Source organism: Meriones unguiculatus, chromosome 2 (genome assembly GCF_030254825.1).
Source record: "Meriones unguiculatus strain TT.TT164.6M chromosome 2, Bangor_MerUng_6.1, whole genome shotgun sequence".
Lineage (NCBI taxonomy): Eukaryota > Metazoa > Chordata > Mammalia > Rodentia > Muridae > Meriones > Meriones unguiculatus.
The window spans coordinates 50,889,091-50,905,018 of NC_083350.1; the positions used below are offsets into that span (position 1 = coordinate 50,889,091).

The window sequence follows — 15,928 nt, forward strand, 5'->3', positions numbered from 1 at the left end:
CATCACACTCTGGCTTTCAGCCATGGTCACCTTGTAGAGAGTGGCTGAAGTCCGGAGTGTGCATTCTTGACATGAGCAAAGCCACCACTTTGGAGTGGTGTCACAGCTCAGGGCACTAGTGGCATGGCCTTACTCCATGCTTGAGACTAGGATGTTTGCTAATGCAGGGTGATTGGGTAACAGTTAACAAGAGAGCAGCCCTGCAGAAGGCTATACCCAGCTTTCTTGCTCCAGAAGACTGTATGTTCACCCTCCCATGAGATTCCCTACTAAGATTAGCTAGCCACTCTCTTCCCAGTATATAACAAAAAATGATGTGTTTTGGGGGCAGGCAGGATACCATGTCTCTGTCAAAGCATACAGCCACCCAATTCCAGCTTGACTTCTACCTTGTATCTATCTTTCTTGGTCTCCCATTGTCCCCAGTCAGGTTTCCAGAACCCAGCCTCCACAGCAGAGGCATTCCTACTTTCTGTCTTCCCAAGCCTACCATAGAAGATTGGATGTAACCACAGCTTAAGACTCATGAATATAATTTTATGCAGTAAACTAATGTGATTAAACTAAGAATAATTTATTCTGAGGAATCCAAGTCAGACTTAAGTGTCATTACATGTGTCCTTATTAAGCAAAAACACAGATAAGATACATGAAGAAGAGAAGGCAATGCAGCTGTAAAGATAGAAATTGAAAGTGATGTAGTCACAAGCCAAAGAATGCCAACAGCCATCAGAAACCAACAAAAGCAAAGAATAATGTTTTTCTCTCATGCTCTATTATTTCTAACTATGCTTTCCACTTGTAACAGAAATAGTCTCCTGGTCCTTACAAATTCTTCATGTTTTTTTTTTTTTTGGACTTCTGGCCTCAAAGAATGTGAGATAAACAAATGTCTTATCCCAATTTGTTATCACTTGTTACAGCAGCCTCAGAAATTAACATGTATGCCTACTAAATCCTTTTCCTCAATATTACCTTTCATTTTTTAGACTGTCTTGGTGATTTTTGTCCTTTTGTGAACTTACATTTTTCTAGAAGGAATCTCTGAGAGTTTGAGGTCAGCTTCGTCTACAAAGTGAGCTCTAGAATAGCGAGAACTACACAGAGAAACCCTGTCTTGAAAAAACAAAGAAATAAACAACCCCCAAACAAACAAACAAACCTTGTTTTTTACTGGAGAGCAAAACTTCCCATCCTTCAATGTGATACTAAAAGCATTAAAATTTCTTGGCTTTTACCTACTCTTTCACAAACCTTCATTTTAGGGCCAGGAATATATCACATGTTCAATCCCTAATATTTGATTATTGTATGATATTGAAACGTATTGTCTAGGCAATCTCTCCCCTTTAGAGTTGGGGCTGAGTACTAGAGTTCAGGGCAACATTTTTTTCTGGAGTGTCTTAAATCATAGGTAGCATTTCAAGAGTAAGGTTTCACAGGTGGAAGACAAATAGGAATAAAGGAGTGTTCTTCGGAGAATGTGAACTTGAAAGATCAGAGGTGAGAAGATTATGGAGGCAGGAAAGCTCATAGAGGATTTTCCACAGATACGTAGGTATTAAGCAAACAGATTCCCCCACCCCCAGATGGGTCTCTCTGTGTAGTCCTGGCTGTCCTGGAACTCACTCAGTAGCCCAGGCTGGCCTTGAACCTAGAGAACCACCAGCCTCTGCCTCCTGGGTGCTGGGGTCAAAGGAGTGTGCAACCATACCTTGTTGAGCAATGAGAATTTAAATAACTATGGTAGAAAAGAATTGAGGGAACCATATGCAAAAGAAGCATTCAGATATTTGACTTAATACAAAGGTTAAGGCGGGGCATGGTGGTACACACCTTTAATCCTGGGACTCTGGAGGCAGAAGCAGGAGGATCTCTGTGAGATCAAGGTCAGCCTGGTCTACATATTGATCTCCAGGACAGCCAGGACTACACAGAAAAGACCCTGTCTCAAAACACACACACACACACACACACACACACACACACACACACACACTATAAATGATAAGAGAAAAACAAAATGAAGTAGAATAAGGTAAAAGAGACAAATTATTACACGCGGATTTGCTGATTTATTTGGTGATTTACTAAAAGCACTGCTTGTACTGCATATTTGCCAAGCATGAGTTTATTTGCTACCTGGGACAGAATGACTGGAAGATATAGCTGAAACAATGGGTCACTGTTCTTACCAATCTGCTGACTGCCACTTCTGCTTCTGTAAATCTCACTTGCTTGTTTGCCCCACTTTGTGGGTTTAGAGTATAAAATGAGAATGCAAACCAGGCCTGTGAGGAACTATACTGGCTTTTGCAACTAAGGATGTTTCCTGTCGTAGGTGTTGGAGTGCTTACACCAGAAAGACTTCCACGACGAAAAAGGTAGAGGCTTATAGTTTCTTTTTAGTTTGGTGTCCTTGGGGGGAGAAATGGCTCGTATGTGTTTGAGGTATGGCATGGGAGGGACACTAATGAACCTGTTACTTTTGAGGTACTAGAATAGCTAACACCACAGCAAGTGCTCGCCCTCCTGCCGCTCTACCAGCGAGGGCGGACCGTCTTATATCCCGGCTGTGCGAAGGTGGGCACATTGACCTTCAAGCAAGCCACTTCCACGTCCAGAACTTTCACTTAGACCATACTGTCACCAAGAAAGAACTCCTTTATCAATTGTGTTGACCTGAATTTCATATGCCCTTTTCTTTTCAACATCCTGTTTCCCACCAATTCTAATTTCACCTGTGTCTGGGCTTATTTAAAAATTCAAAAGTTCTCACTAGTAAGCTGAATCATTTAGAACCCATAGGAAATTGTTCTTTTCTGACCTTCATCTAGATTGGAAGTGGTTAGTTGTATTTCTCTGATGTTTTTTTGGGCATTTTCAAGCAAGGCTACTTTATAAGTGGGTTTATCAAAGTTGGTGATTTGCCATTAATATCCAGAGTGGTTTTTGCATTGTTTTGTTTTGTTTTGTTTTTTGTTTTGTTTTGTTTGTTTGTTGGGGGTTTGTTTTTTATTTGTTTGGTTTTTTGTTGTTTTGTTTTTGTTTCTTTCTTTGGTTTTTTGTTTGTTTTTTGTTTCTTTTTGGTTTTGTTTGGTTTTTGGTTTTGTCTGGTTTTGATTTTTGTTGGTTCTGTTGGTTGATTTGTTTGTTTGGGGGTTTAAGTTTTCTATTTTAGGGTTTTGTTTGTTTGTTTTTGTTTGGTTGGTTAGTTTTCTCCCTTATGCCAGGGTTTCTCTGTGTAGGCCTGCTTGTCCTGGAACTCACTGTGTAAAGCAGGCTGGCCTCAAACTCAGAGATCTGCCTGCTTCTGCCCACTCAGTGCTGAGATTAAAGACATGCAACTCCACTACCCAGCTCAGGATGGTTATCTGAGTCTGAACAGAGCCTGCCAGCTCTGGTTTACTGATGTCAATGACTGCTGGCAATAAAGGAAGTTCTGATGTCTCCTTTCTGTGCAACAACTTTCAAAGAATCAGTACAGTCGATACTTTTTAATCATTACTCTAAGTGCAAACCGTTTGTTCAAATTTATCATATGGATAGGTGACACAATGTAAGCCATTATCAGCATCCCATCATAAGCACTCTCAAGAGGAAACTACATATCCAGAGGCAGAGATTCAGAAATAAGCTGGAGAGATGACTCACGGTTAAAGAGCTCTTCCATAGGATGCCTATCCAATTCCTAGCATCCACATGTCAGCTCACAACTGTCTGAAACCACAGTGCCAGGGGATCTGACACACTCACATACATGCAGGCAAAACTCCAATGCATATGAAAATAAGAATAAATAAATCATTGAAAATGTTTTAAAAGGAAGAAGAAAAGAAAAGAAATAAGTGCCTTTTGTTCTCGTTCTACATTGGTGAATTATCATTAACATCCTGGACCTCGATCTCCACATGGCAATCCTGCAGTGGCCTGTCCACAATCATATCCCAATGCTAGCTCTCCAGCAGCCCAGGGCCTTCCTATCAATCTGAGAATTCACAAACAAAATACCGTTCTGCAGGTTTAACTCTGGATGGTCCCCTTGGTCCTTGGACGCCACCCTGAACAAGCAGGCAACAACTCCGCCAGCTCCAGCCTGAGCTTGCTCAATGAGGCCCACAAAGGCACCCCTTTAGGCCTAAATGATGTTGGAGTAAGGGAGCTGGCCGCTCCCTGCTTCCCAGGCTGAGAGAAGAGGGAGAGAGCAGTAGACCCTGGAATCTCAGTCCCCTTCACCAAGAAAACAGCATCCCAGATACTGGGGACCTTTCCGCTGGAACTGTCTGCTTTAAGGAAGCATCCATGAAATATTTTATAAGTAGGCTCCCTTTTCTCTGAGTATTTCTTTAGTAAGCTTCCCAGAGTACTTCAGCCTCTGTGTAGTTGTCTGTTCTGTCAACAGGTGAAATCTGGACAATGGAACCAAAATGCTCTTCTTCCAGTGTTTGACTGTATAGTGACATCACGTGACTGATTACGTATCTACAAGAAAGATCCTTGGATTCCTGGTTTGGATTGTCATTTCTTGGGGCATTCTACTTCACCGTTAGAAGATTTCCATGTATCATTTTGAATGCTTTTAGTTGATGTGTATACGCTTATTTTAAACTGTTTTCTTTTTCACAGTTGATCAGCAAATCCTCTTTGCAATAAGGTGTGACCAAAACTACTTTAAGTAGTTGTTACCACAGAGAAGAATACATAGTATGTGTGCCCCTGACCTTTCATGGCTTACACTTTACGATGTGACTTGTTCTTTACAACAATTTATTGGAAAATTCTAGAGAAAGTCAAAGATTCTACCACTTCATAAAAAGAAAACTAGAGTGGTTTATATAACTATGCAATACTTCATATATAATTTTTTATTCATAAACATTAGAAGTCATTGTAAATATGGGAGGTCTCATTGCTTGCTGTTTATTGCTTAAATGGGATGGCTTTTCATGCAGCTACCCAGGGTCTCACAACACTTCAAAGCAAAGCACACATACAGCTTCTAACGGCAAGCGTGAAACAGTTTCATTTAAAATGCTGAATCAGAGCCTTCAAATTCCACAGTATTCTAAGATGACCACAGAACACTATTATGGAGAAGCCTGTCTTGGTGTGTTTCAATGGAACCTAATATTATGGACTAAAGGAAAACTGTGAATTTGAGACTGACTTTTTTATTCTAAATATTTTCCTGCAGGCCAGTTAGTAACTGTATACTCAGAAAGTTGTGATGGTGATGAAAGGAGAATTAAAAGACCTTTCATAATTATATTCATTAAGTCAATATTACCTTGTCAACAAACACAATGAAGAGCCTATAAATCACTGCCGGTATATAAGCATGGACTTTATATTTTCATCAACCTCCATAGCAAAAATTTTAAATCAGTCATTTCCTGCCAGTCACTTCACACATAGTGGCAAATATATTGAACCTACACAGTGGAAGGAGATATCGGACTCCTTCAAATTGTCCTCCATATGCTGTGGTGCGTGCACACACAAACAAACAAATAAATAAATGCAATATTTTTAAATAAAATAAAAGCTCTTAACCCAAGTTCCAAGAATGGCTGTCAATATTGATTCCTCCAGAATATTATGCCAAGTGGGTATAGTGTACAACTTAGGAGAAAGTGCTGATTTAATTCAGTCTTAAATGCACGACTGATTCTCCACTTCTGCACTTATGTAAGAATCACAGACATATAAGTGATGTTTGCCAGACTCTTTAGATGTGGTTACATAAAAACCTGTAAGACATTAGTGATAAGGCATTTACAAAGGACTTAAAATTTGAAATTGATGAAATGATAACCATTCATATACACACATCAGATCTGGATTTTTTTTTAATTTAGGAAAGGATGCAAATGAGCAGCTATTATAAGGATAAAAAGATGGCAACTAACAAATGTGCATGCAATTGAACAATTTCATTTGTCTAGGTCACTTTGGAAGCACACGTCAGCCTTCTTTGAATATACAGTACTTAATAAATCTCTTGCACTTTCATGGGTAATCAGGAATAGATAATTACTTCAATAGCAGCACTATATTAGAATGCAAGACAGGACCTTTCCCTCCAAGTAGTTTGAAGATGAGTTATAACGGTTGGGGTAGAGGGTACCTAACAGTATCAGGGAGGGGAGTAAATTGATTCAAGCTTGTGACAAGGGATCCAATGTTGATACAAACGTTTTTAAAAGCAGATGACTGAAAATGTGAAAATATCAAAGCAAGAGAGAGCTAATAGACAACCTCAAGCCAATCTAGACCACCTGCTATGATCATCCACCTCACTGAGAATTAGAATTGAAGTGATACGACGCAGCTCAGGTAAAACAGCGATCATTTTCACTCGGTGGTGATAAAAACCATCCTGGAAACTTGTAACATTTTTATAACCAAATCTTGGGACAAACAGGACACTTCTGAGCTGGAGAGCCCTGATTATATTATTTAAAGGCGGAATACGTGCACCTCTGGCATTTTACTAACAGAAGTTGCTCCTGGGAAAAAGCACTAGAAACATAGACTGTTAATTTAAAATTTTTCCATTAAGGTTGAATTCTAAGTGACTGTCTAGGCATTTACTGCAAAGGCGAGATTTGTAGAGAACTCACCTGTCCGGGGTGATTTGATTCTGACTCCTGTCTTTCCCTTTCATCTCTGTCCAGGTTGGGAGGTAGGCTGGGGCTGAAGGCCATGAGGTCGGTCTTGGGAAGAACCTCCCCAGAACACACCCTCTGTCTTCTCTGCTGCGAGTAGGACCAGCTCCCCACCGCGCTGGAGCACACCAGCACGGGCTTCCCAGGCCCGCTGGCGGCCTCACTATCCAGAGGCAATGCTGAGCAGCGCAGCGCCACGTAGAGCAGCAGCGTGAGCACCAACAGGCTGGACACCGCGCAGATGGCAATGATCAAATAGACGTTGACATCCACCAGCGAAGCCTCTGGGACTGAAGCACGCCCGGATGCCTGTGAAAAGGACTTTGGAGTCTGGCCGCTTTCCACTAGAGACACTATCACTGTGGCCGTGGTGGTCAGCGAGGGCTCGCCATGGTCCTTCACCAGCACTAATAGAGTCTGTCGGGGCGCGTCCACCTCATCCAGGGCGCGCGTGGTGCTGATCTCTCCCGTGTACAACCCCACGCGGAACGGGCTGCGCACGCCACCTATCTGGGGCTGCAGCTCGTAAGACAGCCACGCATTGTAGCCAGAGTCCGCGTCCACCGCACGCACCTTCGTCACCACATGTCCCGCAGCCACCGTCCGTGACACCAGTTCGCTCACTGCGCTGCCCGCCTGAGGCCCCAGCAGCACGGGCGCGTTGTCATTCTCGTCCAGCACGAACACCTGCAGGGTGGCATTGCTGCCCAGCGCTGGCACACCAGCGTCCCGCGCGCTCACCTGGAACTGCAGCAGCTCCAGCTCCTCGTGGTCCAGGGGCTGCAGCGCGAACACCCGGCCGCTCTCCGCGTGCACGGACACGTAGCTCGACAGCCAGCGCTCGCCCACGCGCCGCTCCACCAGCGAGTAGGACACCAGCGCGTTCTCCTGCGCGTCCGCGTCCGCCGCGGACACCGTGAAGATGTGCGCGCCCGGCGGGTTGTTCTCCCTCACGAACACCGTGTACTCGGGCTGCGCGAACGCGGGCGCGTGGTCGTTCACGTCGGCCACCTCCACGGACACGCTGGCGGTGGCCCCCAGCGGGGGGGAGCCCCCGTCGCGCGCGGTCACCACCACCTCATAGGCCGCTGTGCTCTCGCGGTCCAGGGCGCTGTCCAGCACCAGCGAATAGTAGTTCTTAAAGGTGGATACGATCTTGAAGGGGACATTGGGTGTAAGAGAGCAGGTCACTCGGCCATTGACACCAGAATCAAGGTCCGATACGCTAATCAAAGCGATGACTGTATTTGGCGGCGCATCCTCTCTTACCGGGAGGGACAGGGAACTTACAGTCACTTCAGGGGCGTTGTCATTGGTGTCCAAGATTTCCACCCAGACTGTGCAGTGACCTACCATTGGGGGGGTTCCTTTATCCGTGGCCAGCACTTCAATCTCATAAAACTTGTTTTCCTCATAATCTAAAGTCCCGTTGACCCTCAGCTCCCCGTTGTTTTCATCTAGCGTAAACAAAGGCCTTCCGCTGGGCTTAACCGACATCACCGAGTATGCCAGCTGCCCGTTGGCACCTTCGTCCCGATCCGTGGCGTTCAGCTTTATGACAAGGGTTTCCTTAGCAGCGTTTTCCGTTATTCTCACCTTGTATTCTGAGTGCTCAAACTCCGGGTCGTTGTCGTTAACATCTAAGACCAGAACCCAAAGCCGAACTGTACCAGTGAGCTCCGGTTTCCCCCCGTCTGTGGCTGTTAATAACAAATTAAGCTCCGGAGTTTTTTCCCGATCCAGGGTCTTCTTTAACATGAGGGACGGCCTTTTAGTCTGCTTACTACTTGTCGGTGACTCTAAAGAAAAATAGTCGTTTTGACTCAGTCTGTAGACCAACACAGCGTTCTCCCCGATGTCCGCGTCAGATGCGCCCTCTAGCGGAAAACGCGAGTCTGGTTGCTTGGATTCATAAATCAACAGCTTTTGTTCCTTAAGAGGAAACACGGGCGGATTATCATTAATGTCCCTCACCTCCACCTCCACGTGGAAAACCTGCAGCGGACGGTCCACGATCACCTCCAGGTGGATGCTGCACTCCGCGCTCCGCCCGCACAGCTCCTCCCGGTCGATCCGAGAATTCACGAACAGAATGCCATTCTGCAGATTCACCTCCAGAAGGTCCCCGCGGTCCTTGGACGCCACCCTGAACAGGCGGGGCACCAGCTCCGCCAGCTCCAGCCCCAGGTCCTGCGCGATGCGGCCCACGAAGGTGCCGTGCTTGGCCTCTTCGGGGACGGAGTAGTGGAGCTGGCCGCTGCCTGCCTCCCAGGCTGCCAGGAGCAGGAGCGAGAGCAGAGGTCGCAGAGCGCAGGATCCCCTTCTCTGAAAACCTAACATTGCATAGGAGCTCGGCCTCCAAAGTGTCTCCTTTCACTGACTGTACCTGATACTTGTCTTCAGATTAGAGTCTCGCTTGCTTCTTGAGAAAATTTTAAAGAATCCCTTTGAAAGCAGCGTTCAGGATGATGGAGTCGGTTTTGTACGTGGAGTGCGGGACTCTCCGGACCAATCTATGAATGAACTCTTTCCGCCAAGTAAAGAGCGACACCTTGTGTCTGAAATTGTGAGTACTTGTGCCACGGGAGAGTTTCACGTTTTGTATATTTTGCCCGAAATAATTTCAAAACGCACATTTATTGAACATTCTGATTTTAAGTCACATTGAAGAGGAACATACATGAAGTTGGTGCTTTTTTTTAATAGCATAAAATTAAATTCTAGTTCGACTTACATCTACAAAATTGTTCTATTATCTAAACACTTGAAGAAAAAGAGGGCTCACTTCTTTACTTAAACTTTAAGAGCTAGAGTTAAACATTTTCCTAGCATGTTATGTATCTTACAAAATATTATCAGATTTGAATTGTTCAGTCTCCCTTATTACTTAGGCTGCCGGGAAACTCAATGGAAAAGACGTATCTTTTCCAGCAGTGGGGCCTAATTTGCTGTTGCTGTCTGTGGTTTGGAGTTTTGTATGCGTCTACAGAATCAGGGCCTGTTGGTGCTAGGCAAGGGCTGAGCCTCTGAAGTTCCACAGCAACAGTGATCTGTACACTGTACCTTTAGCTGTGTAGATTTTCATTCTCTTATATTTAAAAAACAATAATTCTGCTTGAACACATTTACGACCTACAAGCCATGCTTTGATGCATAATCTACTGTGTAATGATCAAATGAGATCATTACACAGGTCACATCCATAACCTCCAACATTTACCATTTCTGAATGATGGTGACACTTTCGATGCTCTCTATTCTACTTACATTAACACAGACATGCCATTAGCAACAATATCATTTTTATCTTCTTCGCTTCTGATTCTTTATTGTTATTTACATCGTTGTTTTATTGTGATGTTACTGACTTTGTATCCATTGCAGAATAAGGAAACAAACATTTTCAAGATTTATAATTTTAAACATAATTCACAAAGGAAAAGTCTGCTGGTCTAGATGAATTCTGCATTTGACCTGGGTGATTTGGCATATAAGATTTTTATATATGTTATTTGACTTGTTGTTTTGCAAGAATATTGTAAACCTCAGTCCAGATTTTTCCCATGTTTTAAATAATCCCTATTTACATCAATTCCAAACAACTGATCCAGAGTTTTTGTATAGTAGCTCTTACTTGTTACACACAGCATAAGTGTCTATTTCAATGTGGCATTGATTAAAATAAGTTAATTTTAATCACGAACATACCTAAGCAAAGTCACTCAATGTGGAAACCCATGACTCCCATCTCAATGTGGCCTTTATGCAAAACTGATGATTAGTGGAAGCATGAAGAATTATTGGAATCATGGTAGAAAAGAAGGCTCACCTGCATACAGCTAATGTTTCACTTTCATGCTCAGCCTAAGCCCGAACAGAAAAGAGAGTTACTGAAGAAAATTCTACATTGTATTGGTACAAGTGGCTCTAGATTCTGAAAATTATGTACGTAAGATGTCACCACTAGACAGGATAGACGCCTCAAGTTTTCTTATCTTTAAATTTCAGATAGTCAGAGGGTAGTATTGTTATTATACGTAGCACGAAGAAAGAACTACTAAATAATATTCGTGATGACAAAAATGAAAGGCGATGAAAATGGCTACATTTCTAGTATGCTCTAAATGAGCCAAGAGGGACAAAACAAATAAATTTAATAAAATATTGTAAGAATTAAATAAAATAATGCATCTAAGAACTCACAACATGTCTAACACATAAAAATAACTCATACAATGTGGTTTAATATATGTTAAGTGAATTTTCTCAGACGCTATTTAGATACGAGTAGACACTGAGGCAGCAGGGCACGGCAGTGAACAACTTTAATACCACCCAGGATTCAGAAACATCTGTGATAGATCTGTGATTTCCAGGCCAACCTGGTCTACACTGTGGGTTTCAGGCCAGCCAGGGCTACACTGTGATACCTTGTCTCAAAGGAAATGGACATTTGTGTCAACATGAAATAGGGAATGAATCATGATTATCTCTTTTTTTACTTAATTTTTCTAATATTTATAGTCATGAAAATAATTCTTCCAAAATTCATCATTCAAGGTGGACATAGCAGCTAACACATTCCCAGAATTTCTATTAACTTTATCCTATTGACATTGTGGTTTCCTTTCTGAATGTAAATATATGATATGATTTATTTCTTTGGTAGGATTAAGGGATGTGTTATTTGACATTAGCACACAGACAAACAAAAATCTTTCACATTGCTTGATGTGTGTTCTATTATTTCTTTTTTTAATTTTTATTTTCTATTATATCTAAATGAGATATTTGGGGTCTCTTTAAAGAAAACAATCTATATGAACATGATGTTGAGCCAAAACTATATTTTATATTAAACATATGGAATATACACTATGTTCCATTCTGAGGTGGTTATCAAGAGGAAGTTTCATTGTTCTAATGCATGGATTGTTTAAGATAATGTCATTTTGAAGATAACACACTTTGGCTGGCACAGGCAATGGTGTTGGACTTCATCACATACGACAAGACTCTTGAACTCAAAGCACAAAGAAGCAAGGGTTTTCCTATTCTAACATACTTCCACACAGCTTCCTGACAAGGACCAAGAACTGAAGAAGAGTAATTATGATTAATAGTGGAATGAATGTTTCAAGTAAGTAGAAGAGTTCAACAGGTTAAACGGGGAGAAAGGCACAATGAGTTCTGGTAGGTGCTTAAGCAGAATTAACATCATGTTAGGAAGTGACTAAAATGGTGTCTATCCAAAGCAGCTGAGGACTTTGAAGAAATTGTTCTTGAAAATATAACAAAACCTGCCAGGAGTTGATGGCACAGCCACTAATCCCAGCACTCAGTAGGTAAAGGCAGGTAGATCTCTATGAGTTCAAGGCCAGCCTGGTCTACAGAGTGAGTTCCAAGATCACTATGCAAAGAAACCCTGTCTCAAAATAACAAACGGAAGGAAAGAGAGAGAGAGAGAGAGAGAGAGAGAAAATACAACAAGACTAACAACAACAGAGTAGTAAGATCACATCCAAGGGCAACACTAAAAAACTCTCCACTTCAACTGCCAACTCACAAAACGTGCTACTGAGTATGAAATTACACAGAAAATAAGGTGTTTCAAGACTGCCCTTCTCCATCAGTGGTTTATAATCAATTAAAATTCAAATCAGATAAAAATTTAAGTCATTGGATAATACTTTCGAATACACAGACATAGTGAAGAGCAGCGGGCACCTGTTAGAACAGGAGCAATGAACTACGACAGTGTTTAAATTTAGACTTGAGCCCTGCCTATGCCTCTCATTTTCTGTTTTGGCCCTTGACTTCTTCCTGGCACAGTTGCTTAATTTAAAGAAACCGTTGGCTCATTCTATTTCACGTTTGCTAGTGCTGCTTCCAGTGCTACTGTTATTATACATAGCATGAGGAAAGAACTATTAAGTAATGCCCATGATGACAAGGGTAAAAGGCAAAGAAGATGGTTATATTTCCGGCATGCTTTAAATGAGCTGTCTCAAGAAGGGCGAAACAAGTGCATTTAGTGCTGAAGATAGAATCCTAAACTGACAAACTACGTCGGCGACATCACCGGGCCTGGGATGTGTCCCAGGATTTCGGTACTTACATTCTCAAAGATCTCCTGCTGGGCTTCATTATCTCCAGAACCCAAGCCAGAAGGAACACTGGGACTGAAGGCCATGAGGTCTGTCTTTGGCGGGCCCTCTCCAGAACACACCCTCTGCCTCTTTTGCTGAGAATAAGACCAGCTCCCCACCGCGCTGGAGCACACCAGAACGGGCTTTCCGGGTCCACAAGCGCCCTCAGGGGGCAGTGCTGAGCACCTCAGGGCGGTGTAGAGCACCAGTGTGAGCACCAGCAGACTGGACATGGCACAAATGGCGATGATCAAGTACACATTGACATCCACTAGGGACGGTTCAGAGGCTGCTGTTCCCGCCAACGCCCGCGAAGGGGCCTTTGGGACCTGGTTGCTCTCAACTAGAGAAACCAGCACTGTGGCTGTGGAGGTCAGCGCGGGCTCCCCATGGTCCTTCACCAACACCAATAGGCGCTGGCGCGGCGCGTCTGCTTCATCCAGGGCGCGTGTGATGCTTATTTCACCCGTGTACAGACCCACGCGGAATGGACTGCGCATGCCCCCTGCCGCTGACTGCAGCTCATAAGACAGCCAAGCATTGTAACCAGAATCTGCGTCCACAGCGCGCACCTTCGTCACCACGTGGCCCGCAGCCACCGTCCGTGACACTAGTTCGCTCACTGCGCTGCCCGCCTGAGGCCCCAGCAGTGCGGGCGCGTTGTCGTTCTCGTCCAGCACGAACACCTGCAGGGTGGCATTGCTGCCCAGCGCTGGCACACCAGCGTCCCGCGCGCTCACCTGGAACTGCAGCAGCTCCAGCTCCTCGTGGTCCAGGGGCTGCAGCGCGAACACCCGGCCGCTCTCCGCGTGCACGGACACGTAGCTCGACAGCCAGCGCTCGCCCACGCGCCGCTCCACCAGCGAGTAGGACACCAGCGCGTTCTCCTGCGCGTCCGCGTCCGCCGCGGACACCGTGAAGATGTGCGCGCCCGGCGGGTTGTTCTCCCTCACGAACACCGTGTACTCGGGCTGCGCGAACGCGGGCGCGTGGTCGTTCACGTCGGCCACCTCCACGGACACGCTGGCGGTGGCCCCCAGCGGGGGGGAGCCCCCGTCGCGCGCGGTCACCACCACCTCATAGGTCGCTGTGCTCTCGCGGTCCAGGGCGCTGTCCAGCACCAGCGAATAGTAATTCTTGAAGGTGGACACCAGCCTGAAGGGCACCTGAGGACTCAGGGAGCAGCTCACCTGCCCGTTGGCTCCGGAGTCCCGGTCGGACACGCTGACCAGGGCTATGACGGTGCCCACTGGAGCGTCCTCTCTGACTGGAAGTGATAATGATGTCACCATTAACTCAGGAGCGTTATCATTGATGTCCAGAACTTCAATTAAGACTGTGCAGTGACCGAACATTGGAGGGCTGCCTTTGTCAACAGCTTCTACTTGAATCTTCCACAAATTAGTTTCCTCAAAATCTATCTTCCCTTTGACTTTGATTTCTCCACTGACTGAATCTATATGAAATGTGGCTTCTGTCTTGGGGGGAACATCCGTCGCAAAGGAATAAAGAATTTGGCTGTTCGACCCTTCGTCCACATCCGAGGCATTGAGCCTAATCACCAGGGTACCATTTCTTGCATTTTCTACCAGTTTCGCTCGATAGATCGCTCTGTCAAACACTGGCGCGTTGTCGTTGACATCCAGCACTGTGATGCGCAATTCCAAAGCGCCTGTGAGCTCGGGTTTGCCCGCATCCGTCGCTGTAACCACTAACTGAAGCTCTGAAGCTCGCTCTCTGTCTAAAGGTTTTTTCAGCACTAGTTCCAGTGGTTTTACCAGCTCGTCCGCGGTTGGTACTTGCAGGGAGAAATACTCGCTGGGACTCAGTCTGTAAGTCAGGAGAGCGTTGGTTCCGATATCTGCGTCCGAGGCGCCCTCTAGCGAAAAATGCGAGTCCAGGGCTCTCGTTTCTGAAACAAAGAGATTCTTTTTGGTCGCAGGGAACACGGGTGGGTTGTCGTTAATGTCCCTCACCTCCACCTCCACGTGGAAAACCTGCAGCGGACGGTCCACGATCACCTCCAGGTGGATGCTGCACTCCGCGCTCCGCCCGCACAGCTCCTCCCGGTCGATCCGAGAGTTCACGAACAGAATGCCATTCTGCAGATTCACCTCCAGAAGGTCCCCGCGGTCCTTGGACGCCACCCTGAACAGGCGGGGCACCAGCTCCGCCAGCTCCAGCCCCAGGTCCTGCGCGATGCGGCCCACGAAGGTGCCGTGCTTGGCCTCCTCGGGGACGGAGTAGTGGAGCTGGCCGCTGCCTGCCTCCCAGCCTGCCAGGAGCAGGAGCAAGAGCAGCGAGCACCAGGATCCGTGGCGGTATTTCATGACGACAAAGGGTATATTCTCTTTGAGATTTTTTTTTTTAAGTGTGCTGATAGTGTTCTTGCTCCAAGATAATCTTACCAGTGTGGGTGCTGTTTATAGTCTTTAAAGCTCGGAACCAGTTTCTTTCCGGTCTGCAGACAGTCTGAGCTTCCTCTGCCAGCGCTCTTGTTGGAGAACGAGGGCATCCTGTGGCTCAAAGTGTAAGTGCAACTGAGCACCGCTCCGTTGGCTTACCTGGCTTCAGAAGGACTTCCTTCATTCGTGCTTTTCTTTGTTGGCTTCTAACGCACACTTCAGTAGCCCGTAGCTAATTTAAGGCTGCTTTGTCCTAGAATTCTAGTTCCTACGGTAGTTTCATCCTCTATATAGACATCTGATAACTACCCCACAAAATATAGTGCCATGTGAAAGAATATGGACAAATTGCATTTGTACTGGCCATACAGCTTTTGAGAGACTTTTGAAGAAACGTAACACATTGCAATGCCTCGCATCCTACCTCTTCGTAAAAACATAATTAATCTTTTGCCTAATATTTTTAAATGCTAATTATTCTGATTTTGATTTAATTCTGTAGAGAATAATCCAAGACTCAGGTTTTCTGTGTTAACACTACAACAAAATGGAATTTGGACTCGATGCTAAAGAGCTCTCAACTACTTTATCCGAATAATTCTTTATTTGATATTAATGAATTTATTCCGCACTGATTTGGTAAATTTAGAGCACATTTGTAAAGCTGTCACATTTTAAAACTTATTCATTCACTGTATCTGCTCAG

At 44.9% G+C, this 15,928-nt stretch overlaps 1 protein-coding gene across 10 annotated transcripts in view; it reads right to left on the reverse strand.

Annotated features, from left to right (window-relative positions):
* Positions 1 to 15,928, reverse strand: part of LOC110543938 (protocadherin alpha-C2) — a 221,863-nt gene that overhangs the window by 140,198 nt on the left and 65,737 nt on the right. The window contains exon 1 of one of the 10 annotated variants that reach the window (XM_060377413.1): positions 12,787 to 15,371. The exons of 8 other annotated variants lie outside the window; for them this stretch is intronic. In XM_060377413.1, the coding sequence (XP_060233396.1) occupies positions 12,787 to 15,147 (2,361 nt within the window). In that variant the 5' untranslated portion in view covers positions 15,148 to 15,371. Of the gene's footprint in view, positions 1 to 6,623; positions 9,165 to 12,786; positions 15,372 to 15,928 lie in introns of those variants that run through there. One more of the 10 variants, XM_060377409.1, reaches the window with a different exon arrangement.